The sequence below is a fragment of the Rattus norvegicus genome, chromosome X (genome assembly GCF_021556685.1).
Source record: "Rattus norvegicus strain SHRSP/BbbUtx chromosome X, alternate assembly SHRSP_T2T, whole genome shotgun sequence".
NCBI lineage: Eukaryota > Metazoa > Chordata > Mammalia > Rodentia > Muridae > Rattus > Rattus norvegicus.
In genome coordinates this window covers 111,111,693-111,131,504 of record NC_141554.1, presented here as the reverse complement: position 1 = coordinate 111,131,504, position 19,812 = coordinate 111,111,693, and the positions used below count along the sequence as shown (strand labels likewise).

The window sequence follows — 19,812 nt, the reverse complement described above, 5'->3', positions numbered from 1 at the left end:
TGACTAGTTTCTAAACATACATCCATATAGGTCCAGTTTATTTCCTCTCGAACTACTATTTGAATTACGCTGATGAGTTTATGAATGAATATGAATATACATGACATATGGAAATGCCATGTTTACACTCTTTTCTGTATGCTACTATTGGCTTTTACGAAATCCTTTTTTTTTTTTTTGATCACTAATAAACTTGAAATGTGTACTCTTCTCTTTGGATAAGGTTCCTACTTTTCTCTCTCCAGCAGACATGCAGATGCTGGGTTGGCATGATAGTTAAGGTAGTATTGAAACTTGCTTGAGTTTCCCCATACCACATGACTCTATGCCACCATAGCGTTCCAAAATGTGTCTCCCTCTATCCTATGCGATTCTATGCCTGTATGTCCCAAGTATCTAGAAGAAATGCTATTAGTTTCTAATTTCACAAGTGTAGCCTCAAAGAGCTATTTGGTGGGACAGTGTATGTGTATGTGCATGTTTCCTGTATGGGTTCATGTTCATTTGGAGGATGTAGGTTGACATTGGGTGTCTTCCTCAGTTGCTTGCCACCTTATTTTTTATTGTACTGAATCAGAATCCCTGATTTGGCTATACTGGCTGGCCATCAAGCTCCCGGGATCCACGTGTCACCCCTTACCCCAGTGCTGATTTTATTAGCACTTTTTACCAGTGCTCTGATGCTTGAATGACAAGCAGTTTCCTGACATATACCCCTCTGCCTACAGAAAGAGTTCTTATTAGATAAATACACCTCTCCTTGGCCAGAACCCTTAACACAGAAGCCCTCTAGCATCCCCTAATTGTTACATCCTTACCTAATTTAAAGAAATTATTATTTCTCAAGTGAACCCAACTTTCAGGGCATCGTGCTTGTATATCCCAATAATGACACCAATCGATAACTGCAAATTTTTATTTAAGAAGCCAAACAATGATTCATTACAGAGTTTCTGGTCAAACATTCCATTTCACAGAGTAATTCAATACAAGTTGAGTTTAAGTGATGCAAACAGGACCATGTCTGGGAACAATCCAAAACGTACTTAAAAGATCCCCTTTGGAGTGTGTGGCATTATTCTGTATCTTACAGAGACTGTCTCAGATGAATGGAGTGGATTTCATATGTATCTTTGCATGTGTGTGCATGCGTGTACTTGTTTTTTTGTGGGTGTGTAAATGTGTTTGTATCTGTGGGACAGGGAGGGAGGGAGGAATGGGAAGGAGGGAGAGGAGAGGGAAACGGGGGGGGGGGCGGCAGAAGATAACAACCAGTGTCATCCTCAGGAGTTCCATCTATCACCTGTTTGGAGACAGGGTTTTACATTGGCCAGCAAGCTCCAGAGATCTACAAGCACAGAGATTCAAAGTATCTATCACTGATTAGAATTTGTATGTGATTTCTGGGGGTGGAATTTACAGCTAGAAGGCATGGGCTTTAATTACCTAGCTATCTCAAATGAATCTTGGAAAAAAAATCACTTAGCTATCAATTTAGTTCAGAAATGGTGATATACAAAGCACCAAATATGATGCATTCTGAAGATCCCATGAAGGGACAGTGAATGGGGAATACAGCTTTGCCTGATCTTTCCCTTCTTGCTATTTGCTCTTAGGCTCTTAATTAGTGTGAATTCATTCATTCATTCATTCATTCATTCATTCATTCATTCAGTAATTTGGTTACCAACCCTATTCTCATTTTCAAACTTCTCATATGACACATTTTATTACCAGTGCTTTGGTAATACAACTAAACTGCTATGAAATCAAACCAAACTCTCACCAGTGCTGCTCACAACCTGCCAACGGCTTCACACTTTGAACCATGGTTCTAGTTAAAACTGGCTTTCTGGGCTGCCTCTCCACACCTGTGCCATGCACTGGGCCCTGCAGGTCTTGTTACAAGGTATAGGGTATATGCCATTTCTTCTATTACAAAGTGTAACGAGGGTGAAAGGGCATAGTTCCACTCTGTTTTATCACCTGTCAAGAGGCTATACAAATCCCACACAAATTTACACCTCAGTTGAAACTATCCATTAGTGACCTTTGTGACTAATGAACTACTTTACATGTTTCAATCTTTCCTACTTGAGCACCCAATGCTTGGATCTCTCTTCTTGCTAGGTGCCAAGTTCTGTTTCTTCACTAACACTTTAGCCTTGAAAGCCCAGCACTACATTGATAATCATTCCTGTATAATTGCTTAGGGGCAACGTTGTAGATTCTCTTTGCTATTTCCCATGCTTGCTGGAGTGAATGCCACAGAGAACAATGGGAGTTGAGTTGAGTTGCTCAAATAGATTTTTGGTTTAGTGTCTTACTGCCTTAAACATATGATTTTAAGATAAAACTTATTATAAGCTTATTTTTGAGTAAATATTATAAAGAACAAAATTCTTAAAAGGTTTATTCCTACGTACTACTTAAATGAGAAAAAGTTCTGAACCTCCAACATAGCAAGCTCCATTTCCTCAGCAATGAGGTACTTGCACAAAGTTCCTCATGGCCTTTTGGTGTACAACTTTGTTTTTTTTAAAAAAGAAAACTACTTCTAAGGTATTAATTTGACATTAACGTTTGCTTATTTAAAATAACTACTGAACTTAAAAAAAGTAATTTGAATTGTAAACACTCAAGGATAAGCCTGTTTTAAGATCACATTAGTGTGTCACAGTAACAGAAATGCAAATCACATTTAACTTGTGGACTCAGGTTCTCCTATAATCTGAACACTGAGTTACTACACTCTTGATAGAAGTCATTAGGAAAATCCAAATCTTCATTTCTAGCACAAAGGTACCAGGAAATGATACACTATCAGGAAATCACACACAGTCAGCTGCTTTTGGTTTTGGTTAATCAGGTAGTTTAAAAATTATTATCCCACTAGCACCGTCCTCAGATTTGAGAAACAGAACTAGAGGACTTATTGAGGTATACTTTGTGGTACGTTCTGTAGCTTTTTCCATTGCCCCAGAACTAACCATGTCATTGAGGATGGATAGGTATAAATCACGCTTTGAAAAAATCAGGTAGCAGTTCCCATAGGTGACTAAGTATCACCTATTTTTGGCGTCTATAAAAATAATTGGATGTGGACTGGCATGAATTTCTCTACTTCACTTTTGCAGACTTTGATATACAAGGGATGTTATATTTTTCTAAAATTCTTATAATTTACATATCTAGAACAAATGCCTCTAAATTTGAGGTTATCACCCTAATTATCTTAATTTCTGAATTTATAGTGATAAAAATGTGAAAATATATATTATCCATCAACATTCATTTTCTTTTGTTGCATTGCTTTGCTTGATAACTTGAAGGGCATTTTATATAGTTTAATTATTTAAAATATATTTAAATATTTAAAAACATTTAATGCTATCTGATGGTCACAGTATTGGCTAAATAATAAAATTCAAAACTCAGTCAATTTGGGGGACAAAATTTGACGCCTACTTTGATGTATTAAAAAAATTTCTACAGTACATGTGCATTGGAGTTCAGTCCTGTATTCAAGATAGTAAATATATTGTTCGGTAGTTAGTCAAAACAGATATTACACATATTTGTGGCTTTTAGGAGGGCAGAACCAAGCATCTGAGATTTTCTTCTCTTTTTCTTATGTAGAGAAAACAAGTTTAACAAGGGGCTTGAAAAAAATTGCAATTGGTCTCCAACTGTGGATTTATTGTGAAAAGGAATTGGGTCGAATGTTCCCTTTGATCAATGTAATTTTCCTTGGGCACATAAGTTGTTCAACCTTAGTCTGGGTTGTAAAATTCATTGTTTTGTCTTTTAATCTAACCTTTGCTTAGAAAAATTATATATATTAGTTTTGAAAAAGCTTAATTAGGGCCAATTCCTTTGAAAGTTGCTGGTGATGTAATTTATAACAGGTTCCTTTACTCCATGCTGTAAATCTGAATACAGATACTGTCCAAACTGTCCTAAGAGAAATGTTTGAATTCACAGTAACAAAAGTTACAAAGTTTGTGCAAAATAGATTGTACACCACTGGAGTACATAGAGCTTGCTATAGTTAATTTTATGTATAAAGCTGCATTTCTTATCAAACTATTCTGTGCTACATTAAAAGCCTCTGGTTAAAGTTTTCTCTAATGATAAAAGTCAACTGTTAAGATGAGATGGTATGTTTGGGATGGATGTTGTGACCGATCACTGGAACCTTTTAAACAGCATATCTTCTTTGGAGCGCTTCAAGTTTTGCAATGCTCACATAGTAAACCAGGCTGTGCTCATTGTTCAGTAGAGAAGCAAAGAACAGCTTTAAAAAGAAAAAAAAAAACAAGAAAAAGGCATCATCAGTGACTTTCTAATCCATTTAAATTAGATACTTAATAAACAAAAGTGTTAAGTTCCAGTTTATAACTATAATTTGATGTCATTAAAATATTAAGCCATCTTGTTTAGAGCAAATTTTCCTTATTTTAAGGAACATTCATTTTGTTAGTTTGTAATTTAAATTACATATTTCGAAATAACTTTTCACCATAGTCTACATAATTGTAATCTATATACTTCATTATTTTTGCTTTGTTTTCACTTTTAAAATTTATTCTTGGAGCCTTCCATACATCTACACAATGAATTTTGATCACCTAGTCACTTCTCCTTCAATTACCTATGGACCCACCAACATGTTTCTCCCTAGATTCCTGTCTTCTTTTTAAAATTTATAACCTGCTGGATCCACTTAGTAATGACCATATGTGCATAGGTGTGAGGCGATCCACTGGATCATGGGAGGACACCAGTGGCCACTCCTTCCCTTAGCAGCTACCAACTGCCATACATATATTTATAGTAGATGGTGTTAATCTCTAGAAGTTTCTTATTGTTGACATGTGATAATTTTGCTATTTTCCCTGATATCAATTTGAATTCTATGTAACTTTAGTAATGATTCTTAATTATATGCAAGGTTATTTTTTCACAGTATTATTTCTTAAAATATTAACTTAGGTGATGAACTTTCCCATCTAGCTATTTTGATACTTAACACTGATCAAATTTCACAAGAAATTTCTGAGTTTCAATTTTAGTGTTTTTCCTTGTAAAACAGTCATCATTATACCTACTTGTGAGGATAAACTGAAACAAGCTTCCAAAATATCAGGCATATAGCCTAACATATAATTATATGTTCAACAAATGCAAGTCCTTTTTCTTTTAGTGTTAGAATATGCTGAAAGCTAAAGATGGAAGATTTTCAACAAGCAAATAAATTCTGGCAAGGAGATGGCTGGAAAGGACTTCTTACACATTGTTGGTGGGAGAGTAAATTATTCTAGCCATTAGGGAAAATACTAAGAATGAATGTTCCTCAAACAAACAACAAAAGCCCCAAGCTAATAAACTTGCCATTTGATCTGATTCTCACATATCTTAGTATCTGCCCATCAGAATTGGTTACCAGCCTACCAGAGATATTTATATACCCATGGTTCTAGCAACAGTATTCACAATAACTTTTGAGTTAAGCTAGGCAGCAACGTACAAATGAATGGATAAAACTAATGAAATCATTCATTTTCAGCAAAAACTAGAGAACTTGAGGGAAGCTAAAAATGGAATGTTAATGGTTTCTTTTTATATATCAAAGCTAAACAAAAATCAATCTAGAGATTAGGGATAATATTGGGAGTGGGGCAGGGAAAAAGATTGCAGATCCGAGTAGTGCACATGGATGGTGTGCATGGAAATATCACAAAGAAGGTAATTCAAACGTGTGACTAAATTACGGTAATCCAAATAAAAATACTTAAAACATTCTAAGAAGGCAGATTTGCTCTCATACTTTTTGCTTAAATTTCTTGGCATGAAAACGAAAAGGACCATGGATCAAAAATAAGGAAAGAGTCCATGCAAAAGGAGATAGCTAAGTTTAATTAGGATATAACTAGATTTGTACTTGGAAAATGGGTTCTGTCGAAACGAAATTACATTATTTACCAAATATGTTTCTATTGCAAAAACAAAAATTGTTTTTATTAATAGCGTGCCAATTTTTTAAAAACAATCCTAAATATGTACAAGCAAAAGGAGAAGGTATGAAGTCTAATTTCAATGCTTAGTTTGTTTTTACTCTACTGAAAGGTGTAAACTATACCTTGTCCCCACGAGAACACAGAAATCTCAGCTTCTTGATTGAGCGGCGCTTCAGCTCATTCTCAAGAATAGTTGCCTGCAGAGAGCGCACTTCAACAGCCTTTTGGTCCCATCCAGTGATTCTCTGTGTACACTCAAAAGCTACAATACAATTGGAAATGGCAAAAGAACATTTTTTTGTAGCAGTGATAGGAAAAACATACCTAAAGTTAACTATTAAGGAGCTCATAGTTCTAGGTTAAGTTAAACTCATCTGTTCTCCATCTTATTTTGAAGTCTACCATTTTGGACATTTGCTGCTTAGGGCTGGTTTATAGGTACTGCAGTGATGAACATTGACTGTCTAGATCTTTCACGTTTGTATCCATGCACTGTCAAGAACACAGACAAACCCGAGAGGGAATGACCCTGGTTTTAGTTGCTTGGATCAATCCATGGCTTTACATTTTTTCATGGTGTCGGTGAGATACCGTATCACACCAGATACAAATGGAAGGCTCCTAATATAGAAGTACAGCATGGAAAACTGACTTTTCAACAAATTCAAACAGGGATTAGGGATTTAGCTAAGCGGTAGTGTGCAAGGATTAAAGTTCAGTTCTCAGTCCTGAACAAAGTAAATCTGTTAAATAATATCTTATTCAAATAATGACTTTAGTAACCCTAATTAAATTAAATCTATTTTTTTTTTTTTTGCGGTAAGCAGAACTGACGGTAATTTTATACACTTAAGGGTTTTTCCTTCTGGGAAAAATGCATTACATTTTTGCCCTTTTAGACATGTTTTATAATTCCCCATGGCTTATCATTTATGAAAGCATAGCCCTCATTATGAAAAGTCCATATACTCCATTGATTCTGTGAAGTATTTTATAGCATAAGGAACAATACTAGTAAATGTTGAACTTTCAATTTTTCATCCTTTATGAAATTTACAGGGAAGAAAATTTCCATGTATAAAAGAAATGGTAACATTTGAAATGTCATGAATTTTAACTGAAGTGAAAATACAAAACATGGCACTGGGTTTGAAATAAGAATTTGTTAATCTGACTTTCTGTTTTCCTTTACTTTAAAAGAGGGAACGTCAGCATTAGTATAGTTGTCTTTTAAAAGAAATCTCCAATTTCTATCAAATGCTCTCAGGTACTCTTGCTTAAACCAAATTTACCTGCTATATGTGGACATTAAATTTACATAAAATAACGTATGGAAGACTACATACAATCTTAGAAAAGTACATAGCAAATACATAGTGTGAGTAATGTAGCTTACGTCAAAGAAAATGACAAAGCATTTATGATCCTGTTTTTTATTACAATTCAATCTACTCACCTGCATGAATTTGATATCAAAATTGAAATTAAATTTCTGTCACATTTTGACTAAGAAAAAATAGCAGTTCTTAAATAACTTCAGTAGTGTAATGTCAGGCTAGAATTGAAGTGGCCACAGAAAATATGAGGAACCAGTGACCTGACTTAATAGTAACAGGCCAATGAATTCAATTTTTTTATCCTATGACTGCTTTATTAAAATACTATTCTTCTCAATAGCCACATAGAGTACACCTTTCTAATCTAACAGCCTCTCTACTGAGTTGAGAACCCAGTGTATATGTCCTCATAGACCTGCCCCTACTAACTGAAATGAAACTGTGCTTTCTGAAATGGAATTCTGAAATAACGAAGTAGATAATTTTGGCAAATATATCTGCCATTCTTAAACTCTGACACATTTATTTGGGAATATAAGACATTGTCCTTGTTACTGAAAACATTAAGTTTAAAGACATGTAAATTTTACTCTAGGAAAACCTGGTTTTTGCTATTTGTAAACTGCAAGTTGTTGAAGAAGGAAACAGATTGAATTATTTCCTTGATATCAGTGTTACAATATGATATATGCTAAACAAAAAAGCATGTGTTTGTAGTGCTATGTGCTATTTAATGCATACATGTCTTTCAAATCCTACCAAGCTTTTTGATCTAGGTTAGAATTCTTCTTGCCTAAGGACAAGAGATGTTGTAGACAACGTTTAAGGTCCCTTTTCCATCTATGATCATCTAGCAGCTTGAATATTACGGTTCTACTTACTTTGCCCTTTGAACTTAGCTACCTGATTTTCATCTGTGACTCAAATACTTTCTAAGGTTCGAGGGATGGAAGCGACTCCTTGCAGATTGCCTCATTAGATCCTACTTCACATACCGTTCCCAGATGTATCAATATACAAGATATAACATGAGTCCTCCCATTTATGTTCTTTTGCCCTAAATTCATCAATTTGTACTATAAGCATTAAGTGTTTGTCACTTGTAATGGTTTTAAACCCTCTGTGAATTCTCTGTGAAAGAAATCAGAGCAGGTTTTCAGGACAATCCTTAACATTGACCATGCATAAAAATAATCGAAAGATTCTGAAGATACAATGTAATAAAACCTTATCATCCCATAAGAAAGTTGTTCTTTCAAATTGGTCACTAAAACAATGTGGATGTCATCTCTACCCACAGACATTTGAGATGGTTCTGCCCTCAGGACAAACAACCTTTCTTTCCTCTCTCTCTTTTCTATAACCCACTCTGACTCTGCAAACACACACACACACACACACACACACACACACACACACACACACACACACACACAGAGAGAGATAGAGAGAGAGAGAGAGGCACACACACAGAGGGAGAGAGACAGAGACAGAGAGAGAAACAGAGAAAGAAACAGAGAGACAGAGAGACAGAGACACAGGGAAGGAGAGAGAGGGAGGGGAAGGGAGAGGGAAGGAGGTGGGAGGGGTCATTTATCTTATTCTACCCTTTACTCTCTTTAATATTTTAACTATTTGTATATTTTATGTCCTCTTGTCACTAAATCTTAGGAATATACAAAAGAATCTCAAATTAGTGATCTAATTCCCAAGACCAGCAGTCCTGCACTGTTTATGGTTGTACTCTGAAAAAGTAGAGTTACACTCATATTGTCATCAGGGTAGCAACTTACAGGGATAAATGACTTCACACAAACACCATTCTATAAAGTGACCAGACAAAATAGAAGTACTTTTTTTAAAAAATGTACAAGACTTTAAATTTTCCCTCGGTGCTTTAAGAAAAGAAACAATCCAGGAAACTCAATTTAGGACATATTTATTTTTTATCCTGTTAAAGCGTCTCTGGATCGTTTGAGAGCAAAAGAAATTCTGTACATACCCGCAGAAGACGGTATGTCTTTCCACACGTCCAGGATCTTCTTGAGAAGCTGTTCATTTGCTTCCTCAGGGGCAGTTTCATCATTGAAGGACAGCATCACTCCAACTCCCAAGGAATCAGGTAAAAGGATGACATTCTGTGGTATAATGATTTACAGTGACTAAGATTATGTTTCATAAAGATCTGTTTGTGTCTAGCATTTTATCACTATTATGTTAAGTGAAGCAACTATTACTTTATTGGAGAGCAGAAGATGTTCAAAGTGCAGGGGGCAAGGTAACCTTGATAAGATAAATTAAACATTTTAAAAGAGTCGGTTTCCTTCATGGCTCAAAGCCATCAATTTTAATAGTCTCTCTTTTTTTATTTAGGATAATCATTTGGGGAAAAAAGGAGAGATGTATTTCTAACGCAGAGAAATTTCTTGAAATGCCACAAAAGTACTGTGTATTTTAATGGGAACCATAATACAATCCTGAAATTCAGATTTATTTCAGAAATTAAGCAATATTTTCATAATGAATGCATGACCCAAGCGATAAATCGTATACATAATTCTTGCTCATCAGCAAATTCAGGAAGAAAATAAAAATAAACCTCAAATAGCTAGAGCTTAAATATTTTAAGGGGCAACCTCTAATATTGTTCATGGCTTATTTTATTATATTTGTCCCCTTTACAATAAAATGTAGATGTTTTTCATGCAAGTCACATACTAAAATAGGCTAAATATAGAGTTCAGAAGTATTTGTTGCAGAATAAGGGAATATTAAGAGAAAACTAAGCATTTGTAAACTTCCAGATTCATAAATGGGACAAAATCTGTTTAGAGCACAGATATTATGACATTGATGGTATTTCTCCGAGAAATAGAAGAAATATGTTCTTCTGCTCTTTCTCCAAATTAGCAAGTTACGGCGGGAGGGGGAGGGAAGGTCAGAAACTATACTTGCCAAAGCCAGCGTACTCAGGCCAAGTGCTTGAGGCCATGTCTCAGCAACAACAATCCTCAAAACTAAAATGGGAATCCAGAGGCGAAACGCAATTTTAATGCGTTCCCTGGGTACTTGCATGAGCAGTGGAATCAGAAAACAGATAAGAAAGAAGAAAGAAAATGCAAGAAATACGGTTTTCTCAAGAAAATCTGTTTGTAATAAAGCGGGCCTGCTGCAAATCCGGACAGCCTCTGAGGTAATTCCCTTGCTTTCTCAGATGATTTCTGAAGAAACTGGATACTTTTCAGCACGTGGAGCTCTTCGGCACCACCAGAGTCTTTGTAATCTAGCACTTCTGAGAGAATAGTATTTTTAGGACAGTCTCTTTCAGATGACATCCTCCTCTCCTATAGAGTAGAGTCCTTTCTATTTTAGTGGGTCAAGACACTAGGGAATTTGTCTAAAAATATGTTTGCATATCTACGAGGTATCCTAATTAGGTCAGAAAATGATTTGTTACATATTTTCTCATTCTAGGCTCTATAGTTAATTAACTGTTTCTAACGCAAATATTTTCCCTAGTTATTATTTAGATCTAAGTGTCTTTTATTTTTCAAGCCAGTGAATCCTGACTGGCCTCAAATTTGCTAAAAAGCTGACACTGGTTGTATTTCTCCCATACTTCCAGGTAATGCGTGCACTGACGTGCCTGTTTGGTTTTCAGTAAGTGTAAACTTAAACTACCTTTTGAATATTCCTTATTGCTTCTGAGGAAAGGTTATCTGTTCTGATAAATCTAAGGGGGAGGAGGCTCTAGAGGCAATTTAACTGAAGACTAAGACAGTTATAGCACAGTTATTTGGTGGGTTTGGCTGAGGCTGTATTCAATATTTTCGCAGTGCAAACAGAGTAAACTGTCTATATAGGCAGCTACCAGATCATTAGCTAATGACTGGTAGCTTCATCTTTAAAGATGTCTTCACTAATGTTTTGATGCTTGGTTTCTGTAGTCTTTAAAATTGTATTCTTTAGAGACACAGATTATATTACCAAAAAGTTCAAAATATCACACAAATGGGGTGATTTAAAGTCCACACATACTTTGCTCATGGATTTTACATAAGGATAACCTGCTGAAATTTTTATGTTCAACAAACTAAATATCAAGAAAGAATGAAGCAAAAAACTGCTAATAAAGGCATTCTTTTTAAATATAAATTTCAACAGGAAAACCATCAATTCCATCATCAATATTTTGTATGATGCATTTGGTGGACTATGATGTTATGGTCAAGATCTTTACATTAATTATGTACAACCAATTCATGATTTGACTTTATTTACATGTTAAAAATTTTGGTGCCATTACTTTAAAAATACTAAATCTTTCCATCAGAAATTCTGGAATATAATGAATATAATAAATGAATTTTCAATTAATTTGCTATTATCTATAGTTAATGCAATAAAGAGGGGAGCACATATAACTATGTAATAGTGTTATTGATTTCTTAACAAAATGTATTCATATATTATGGGAATAGAAATACTAAAGTCAACTGAAAAACATCTTAGGACCAATTAGTATGAATGCACAAAGATGAATGGATAGTGAATGTAGAATTCAATGCCATTAAAAGGAGGCAGACCTCAATTAGTTCCACTTGATGGTGGCCAGATGGTGGTGTGGGTCTGAGATTATCAGATCTGGTTAATCAATAGAAGTCTGGATTTTAAAGGTTACAAAGTCATTATGGCCAAATAAAATCTGTCTGCAGGCCACATTTAGATATCAGAAGTATAAAATAATTAGTGAATTTTCCTTGTGTGTCAACGTTTTCTGACATACTCAGGTTCCATGTTAGATCTCTTCTGTAGTACAAGTTGTACCTTAAAACTTTTGAGAACTTTGATAATCAGAAAAAATCAAAGTGTTTTACATTAACTTCTAAGGATCTGAAGTCTCTTACATTACTTGGCAAGGTCACATCAGACATAACTTCAGATTCTGCATCGATGATGTGGTATCCATTAGCTGAGCTGAAGAAAATCTTCAGTGTTTTCTCAGAACCAACAGCCAGGTCAACTGTCACTGGCTTAAGATCATGAGTTGGAAACACCTGAAAACAAAAAAACAAATATGGCCCATAGGCCAAAATGACATTCTGACTAAGGCGAACTTTCCCTATTCTTTTGCAATATGTACAAGTTTATAAAAGTCAGATGGCTTCTTTGATTGAATGATTATGATCCTGGGGTCTGAACCTAGGGTTTTCATACAGCCTACAATGATCAAACTCTTACGACCCTCAGAAACAAATATGGTCTTGCTCTCTCATTAGCTGTCCTTAAATTCTTGCCTTGAGCTTCAGGAAATGAAGGAGCTCATCTGGTCTCTTAAACCGGTTCGCTGGATCAGCTGCCTGTATTTTTGCCAATATTCGTATATAGGCTTCATAGGACATGTAGTCTCCTTCGGAGTCTGCTGATTGATCAATGCATACTTGGTAAGGAATGAAAAAGGCCATACACATTAACCTCTGATAGACAGACTATACTCTAAGACTCCTAATGTTGATAGTCCAAGGAAACAACAGGCCGAACAGGATTCATTGCTGAGATCAGATGATGGAAAGGGCCGAGCATCATAGCATTCACAATAACATGGTCGTGCGGTGGGCATTAAGGACGGAGTGAGGGCTTGGACAGAACAGGCTAAATGAGCAGTTGGTACTTATCTCTTCCACTTCCATACTAGGTAGCACTGACAAGTCAGCAGACACCCAAGAATCAATCCATATCCCCAAGTTGACAGCTGAGCCAAGACCCAATTTAGGTAGATCAGATAAGGGATGCTATATCTGCCATGGTAGACTGTCTATCTAGTAGTCTAGTATCTATACGAGGAGCAGTCACACGCAATATCCATGATCAATGTATACATGCAATGTTCAGGCCCAAAAATTAGAACAGACAGATCCTGATGTAACATACAAATGCATTTCATGAATACCTTGATCAGGATATGCTCCTATCAGTGCTCTGTGACATTTGTATGTAGACCAAGTAGTTCAGTATCATTGAGACCATTTGTTAAAATCAGACTCTCAGGCCCCACTGCAGACCACTAACTCAGCCTGGGGTTGGGTCTGAGATCTAAATGTTTAACAAAATGGTCCCACTGATTCTGATGCCTGCAATAGGCAAGGTTAAAAACCTATGTGGGTTTTCTAAAAATCTATCTTATTTAAATAGGATTCTGGAGCACTCTATGTAATTTCTCCACAGCCCTCAGTATATGGAAGTGAACAAAACCAGCAGCAGTTTGTTTGGGCCACTAGATGGTTCGTTTCCATAGCTGATCCATACAAGTTCAGTTTCGTCAAGATATCAAGAACATTGGTGGGTCTACCCAGTATGTCCCTGAATAGTTCTATAGAGAAGCCTGTATCACATTAGAAGAAATATAGACCCCCGTTTCCTTCTCCCACCCGTCTATTGTTGTAATGATAGTTGGAATACAGTTCTTGTCTTCCTCCTTCTGAAGTAGCTTCCTTAGCATCATCACATCTCTTCTTACCTTTCCTCTGCTCTCCATCCCCCCACCCCCACTAAGAGAGAACACAGACTTTCTGTTCAAGTCATTGGGATGGCACCTGAAGCCTGTGTTTGGGCCTCTAGAAGAGAAGATCTTCATGTTGACTACAGGAAATGGGAGTGTGGAGCTGGTGGGAATGTCCTGTAAGGGGAAGGGTTGGGGAATTCCCTCAAACTCTCCCTTGCTGTGGCACCTGTGGATTGTCTAAAAAAGGGTTAAATGATAATTATTGACATGGTATATTCAAATTGCAATAACTATAGCCGAATGGTATTTATCTCCACATCTATATTTCAAACTACTATTTTGTTTACAATGTCTTCTTAAGAGAAAAAAACAGCATGACGTAAATGAAATGGCCACTCACTTTAATGGCAGTGCTTTCATTGAAGGATTTTGGTGCCCACGCATACAGGTGAATTGATGATTTCAAAGCAATTGCAATGTATGTTGTTTCTTCATGATGAACTATAATGGCAACATACAAAAATGTTATACCTCATAATTACCAAGAATAGATGGGTGTTTATTATCACAAACAACACATTAAGAGCAAAAGTTACATTATTTGTAGAATAGTCATACAAATCAAATATTTTTTAAAACAATAGGAATACAGATAAACTGAATACATTTAATACTCACAAAGTAAACTCTGCTCATATGAGCTCAATGGCTCCAAGACCATTCAATAAAAACAAACAAAAAACCCACAGAGCCTTAAACACAAAGTGCTGCGACATGTGGTAATGTATATGCAAAAGAATACAGTGGGTCACTCCCTCATAACATACACACACATTAGGGCAATATGAGTCAAAGATCTAAATGTTATTGCTTATGCTATAAAAGTCTATGTAGTAAACAAAAATAGCATAAATCTTAACTTTCTATATGGCAATGTATTCTTACATTGGACAAAATTTATATATAAATAATACAAGAAAAAATAAATTAAGCTTCGTCAAAATTTAAAACTTTTGTGCACCTTAGGGCATAAGAAAGTGAATCTGACCCTGGTAGTGTTCACCTGAAGGGCCAATTGTTTCCGAGTAAAATGAAGCTGAGACTAGAGTGGATTTGATTCAGAAATGGAAGAGAATGGGACAGTATTACTTCATAGTCATCGACATCTGAGAACAGAATTCAAAGGCCAAAGGGAGTAATTACTATGTTTACAGAGACATTCGCGGAGAAATACAGGACACAAAAACATTCGGTAGTGAAACTAGTGAAATATTAGTAGCAAGAGTCAACAGATCACAGAAAACCTCCTTTTCAGATTCACGATAAAATTTCCCAGTCAGCATTGAATGGGTTCATAGTTTATTGCTATTCAAAGGAGAGAAAACACCATACGCATCCCTGCAAGTAGCTGAAGATGTGCCAAGTGCATTTATAGTGAGGAAATTTAAATCAAAGACTAAGAGTGACTAGTAAAGGAAGAAAGAAGTCAACCAAATTTAATTCCCAGAGCAATTTTAGCCAATAGGTCTGAGTATCTAGAAAAGGCCTGGGAGATGTCTCCATGACAATCCCTCTGGGAATTTTTTCCTTTCCTCATCTTGTCTTTTGCAATTATGAACCTCTCCACGTGAAGGAACGCAGAAACTATAGGTAGCAATGTTCAATGTTTGAAATGGACTTACGGATACTGAAGTGTTCACAGCCAATCAACTTATCCAGAGATTTGCAGGCTTTCTCTCTCTTCAGCATTGCTTTCTGCCTTTTCTTACTTTCTGGATCATTATTCAGAATCTTGTTCCTCAGCCAAGTCAGATGATACACGCGAAGTCTGTTCTTGCGGCCTGGTAGGAAAACATGATGCTATTCTGATTGTTTTATTTTCTAGAAATGTGAAGGAGGAAGGCGCACTGCTCTTTAAACAAATGCTCATTAAATAAAAGTCACTTTTAAAAGCAGACAGATTACTAGACTCTTCTAATCCAACTCAAGAAACAGTTGGGTTCTACTGGCTACCTCTGTGCCTGTCTGAAGTGGATCTAAAATAATCCACTAGGACACATTCAGACTGTCTTTAGGAAGCAAACCCAACCACTGTTATTATTACAGAGCTTGTTTTTATATATTTATGATGCACGATGTTGTATTTTAATTCATGTAGGCATTGGGAAATGAGCATATTCATTACCTTAATTTAAAATTTTTATTTATGGTGAGTACATTCAAATTCCTATCTTCTGACTATTTTGAAATATAAAATGCCTTATTTTTATTACATTTACCTATTGTGCCATAGAACAACAAAATGTTATACTCTCATTTAATCTTTACCTATTATGTACCTGTTCTACATCACGTTTCTTTCCCCTTTCCTTTAATCCAGCCTTTGGCAGCCATCAGTCTAGTCTCAGTTTCTTTGAGACAATGTTTTAATTATTTCTTTTACTTTTTAAAGTTATAATATAATCACATCATTTCCCTCTTCCCTTCCCTCCCTCCAAGCGTTCCCTTACAACACTTTTTTCTCTCTTTCACAGCTATGAGGTAGTTGTCATTAATTGTTATGTCGAGATATGCATATACATGGCTATTCCTAATATATAAATAGAGCCTGTTGAGAATATTTTTATATCCTATTCATGAGTGAGATTGTCTTTAATTTTATTTTCCTAATAACTAAATCTATCAAGTTCTTATAAGAACTAAAAGTCCTATTATTGAATTTATTTACATTTTCTTAGCCATTTTTAAGATTGTTACAAAAGTTCCAATAATAAGAATTTTTTTTTGAGACCATGTTTGCCTCCAACACAGAGATATATCTTCCTGTGTCCTGCTGAGTGCTGAGATTAAAGTATGTACCACACTCAGCCTACAAAGTAAAATTCTTGATACAATTGATTTTACTGTGTTTTCATAGGGAAATGTTAAAGAGGGGTTATGGTTCCAAAAACTATACTTATTATCACTTGAATCTTAACTGGTAAACTACTGAATAACTTCATATTGCATCCTTGAAAGATTTTTTTCCACAGTAGCTTTGGAAGTCTCATCTGATAATGATATTTGTATAGTATTTGACACAAAAATATTTTGTAGGATGAGGGATACTTGTGTACAATTTACGGGGCCCTAATTTTAAACCCCAGATTAAACAGAACCAAATCACATTTGGATTAAGTTTACTATAAAGTCTGAGTCTAATGGGTTTTTTCCTCTAATCAAACTTTGATGTAGAATGTCCCATCAAGTCAGTGTATAATATGGCAATTTGCACACACACACACACACACACACACACACACACACACATATACATATATATATATATATTCCACATATATCTCATATGTTATGAAGTACAACACTCATAACAGTGGTTGGCATGGTTTTATTTGATGGCCAAACCTTATGTTAACCATTCCCATTAATTCTTTAGTTGTCTTTCATTTTCAGATACTGAATCCTGTTTAGTGTTATGTCTCAAACGGAGGACAAGGGCTAACTAAGGTGCTTATTAACATATCAAAGCAGACACAAGGTGCCAGGTTGTCTCAGCATTCCTGTGTCCTCCTGGGGGGAGCATATCCTGCCTATGGCCCTGAACTCTGCTGCTCAAGGCAGGCCCACCCTTCCCCCAGCTGCCCTTCCCTATATAACTCAGCCATTTTGGCTACATGGTCCTTTAACCCTTTTGCCTTTTGGCCTCTTGACTTGACCTCGTGGCTGCCACTCAAGGTCCCCCTCTCCCGTCTCCTCATAAGGCCCCAGTCATTCTGCTGGTCGTGTTCACTTTAGGCTCTCCCAGGTCTATGCCCCTAGCTAAGCTTTGTTTTGTATCTACAATAAATCTCTATATCATTGCTAGAAACAGTCATGTGCTCTGTTTACTTATCTTTTTCTATTCATTTAGTAGTCACACTTTAACACCAACTTACTTGCTTTTTCATTGTTAAGTTTCAGGCTCTGACTGATCAAGAGATTATGAAAATCCACTACTGTTTGGGAAAGGTGTAGGTGTCTTTAGGGCATCCATTCTTGTACCTAACCTTGTCTGTATGCCCTTGTAATGAGGTGGAGACAGGTACAATTCTCTCTTTTATCCAAATAGTAATTCATTTGTTTTTTTGTTGTTTCAGAGACATCAAAAGCTAGACGGTGGATATTGGTGTAGTCCCTTGTGCATGTGATTGAACCTCTGCAGTTTTAGAGACAACTCTGAAAGGAGCTTTGAAAGATGCAAAAGTAGTTTTCCTGATCTCTAACCTAGGTTATGTGAATCAAGATCAAAGAGATTTTGTTTAAATTGCAAATGGATATGAAATCACAGGTAGGAAATTCTGCTGTCCCAATTAAAGGTTATATTTAAAGTGCTTCCCTATGAACACTTTCACCTAAGAAAGCCTTTAACCTAGTTTGCAGTTCAATTATTCCACATAATTACTCAGTTAATTTTAGGTTTTAAACAAACCAGAGATGGTAATCAGCAAATTGAGCTGCTCCACGACTTGAATCTGGCGGAATGGTCTTCGTTTTACAAGTTTAATGATTTCTGCCTTTCCACTTCTGTCCATCAGATACAGATGAGATTTGGTGCCCAGCAACAAATTGACTCCTGTTCAGATATAGATGAGGCAAAGGGCTGTATTAGTTGATTGATTTTATTGGCGAGTATTCATTCTACAGAAAGGGGTTCACTAGGATGCATTTATACTTATCTATCACATAATTTAATCAAAGTCACTGTCATTACCCCTCCTCCTCTGTATTATTTTTCCTTCTCACTCCTTCTAGTCCCCTTCTATTTCCCAATAGTCTCAATTATACTTATAGGACTTTAAAGAAAAAAATCCTAGATTTTACATATAAGGCAAAATGGGATATTTCTATTTACACATTTGACTCATTTCAATAATCAGCTATAGCCTTTTTTCTTACACATGATTTTATTCTTTTTCACAGCTGAATAATACTGTCTACACATGTATTCCATCTTTCTTTACCCTTTATCTTTTGTTTTTTCTAACTATTTATGTGTAATTACTTTTGTAATTTTACCTTGCTAATTTGTGTAATAAGATGACTTTTATCATTTCGGGCAAATGTTTCTATAATACTATCTCAGGCCTTGTTAATCTCATATTATTCAACTAAGTATATGCCTATCAGAGTAGTGCCCTAAAATGTGTAAATAGATGTTCATACATACAAATATTCTATTTTCCTGCTGTCTAATGTGCCCTCTGAAATAAAGAATATTGCATATATCAGATCACTAATTTTTAATTGTCACAAACATGTCTAGAATCAATTGGCTCTTCTGACAGTTACCTTTAAGAAAATTTAGTCTATACATATTCAGTTAATTTCAATTCATTTTCTAGACATGAACTACACTTCTGGGTACTTGCCAGACTGAAGTGGCATATGCAATATTGTCTGAGCCACTAAATTAGCAAAACATTGAGGATTTCTTCTGAGGGCATCAACTATAGAGTTAAATTTGCTGGTTTCTATTTTTCATTCTAAAAACATGTCTTCTGTTCAATCACACATTAGGTGAAAAATCTACAAAGCATTAAGTTAGAAGTTGGTGTTTACTTTGGACCTCTCTCCTGGTTGTATTAAGTTACTTTTTAGGAAAGTACTATGAAAACAAGCTTGGGACAAACTATAATCTCAGCCCTATCGATATGGTCATAACTTTTGTAAAAAAAAAACCAGTTGAAAAAAATTGCTAAATTAAAAAATTTATAGAGAAAAATTATACATTCTCTAGACTTCAAAATTGTAACCCCTACAACTCTTTCTTGTAATAAGTATATGCTAAGTTAGAAAAAAATCAAATTCAAATTTTCAAATAGTTACAATGAAGTCTAAGTTTGTATTTCACTCTAGTTAACACATGCGAAAAAAGCATAAAAGTAGAAGACATTAATTCAACAAGCCAAATCAA

The 19,812-nt window shown here is 35.5% G+C and overlaps 1 protein-coding gene across 4 annotated transcripts in view; it reads right to left on the bottom strand.

Annotated features, from left to right (window-relative positions):
- Window positions 1-901: 901 nt before the first annotated feature.
- Nrk (Nik related kinase) overlaps window positions 902-19,812 on the bottom strand; it is a 97,189-nt gene continuing 78,278 nt past the window's right edge. The window contains exons 22-29 of one of the 4 annotated variants that reach the window (XR_015646281.1): window positions 18,328-18,471; window positions 15,542-15,700; window positions 14,260-14,360; window positions 12,655-12,797; window positions 12,265-12,414; window positions 9,360-9,495; window positions 6,143-6,282; window positions 3,626-4,297 (exon numbers count right to left, since the gene is read on the bottom strand). Coding sequence is in view for 3 of the 4 variants with exons in the window: in XM_087599836.1 (XP_087455962.1) it covers window positions 4,202-4,297; window positions 6,143-6,282; window positions 9,360-9,495; window positions 12,265-12,414; window positions 12,655-12,797; window positions 14,256-14,360; window positions 15,542-15,700; window positions 18,328-18,471 (1,073 nt within the window). In the remaining variant the exon portion in view is untranslated. Of the gene's footprint in view, window positions 4,298-6,142; window positions 6,283-9,359; window positions 9,496-12,264; window positions 12,415-12,654; window positions 12,798-14,255; window positions 14,361-15,541; window positions 15,701-18,327; window positions 18,472-19,812 lie in introns of all 4 variants that reach the window. The other 3 variants (XM_087599836.1, NM_001411591.1, NM_001191797.1) reach the window with 3 other exon arrangements.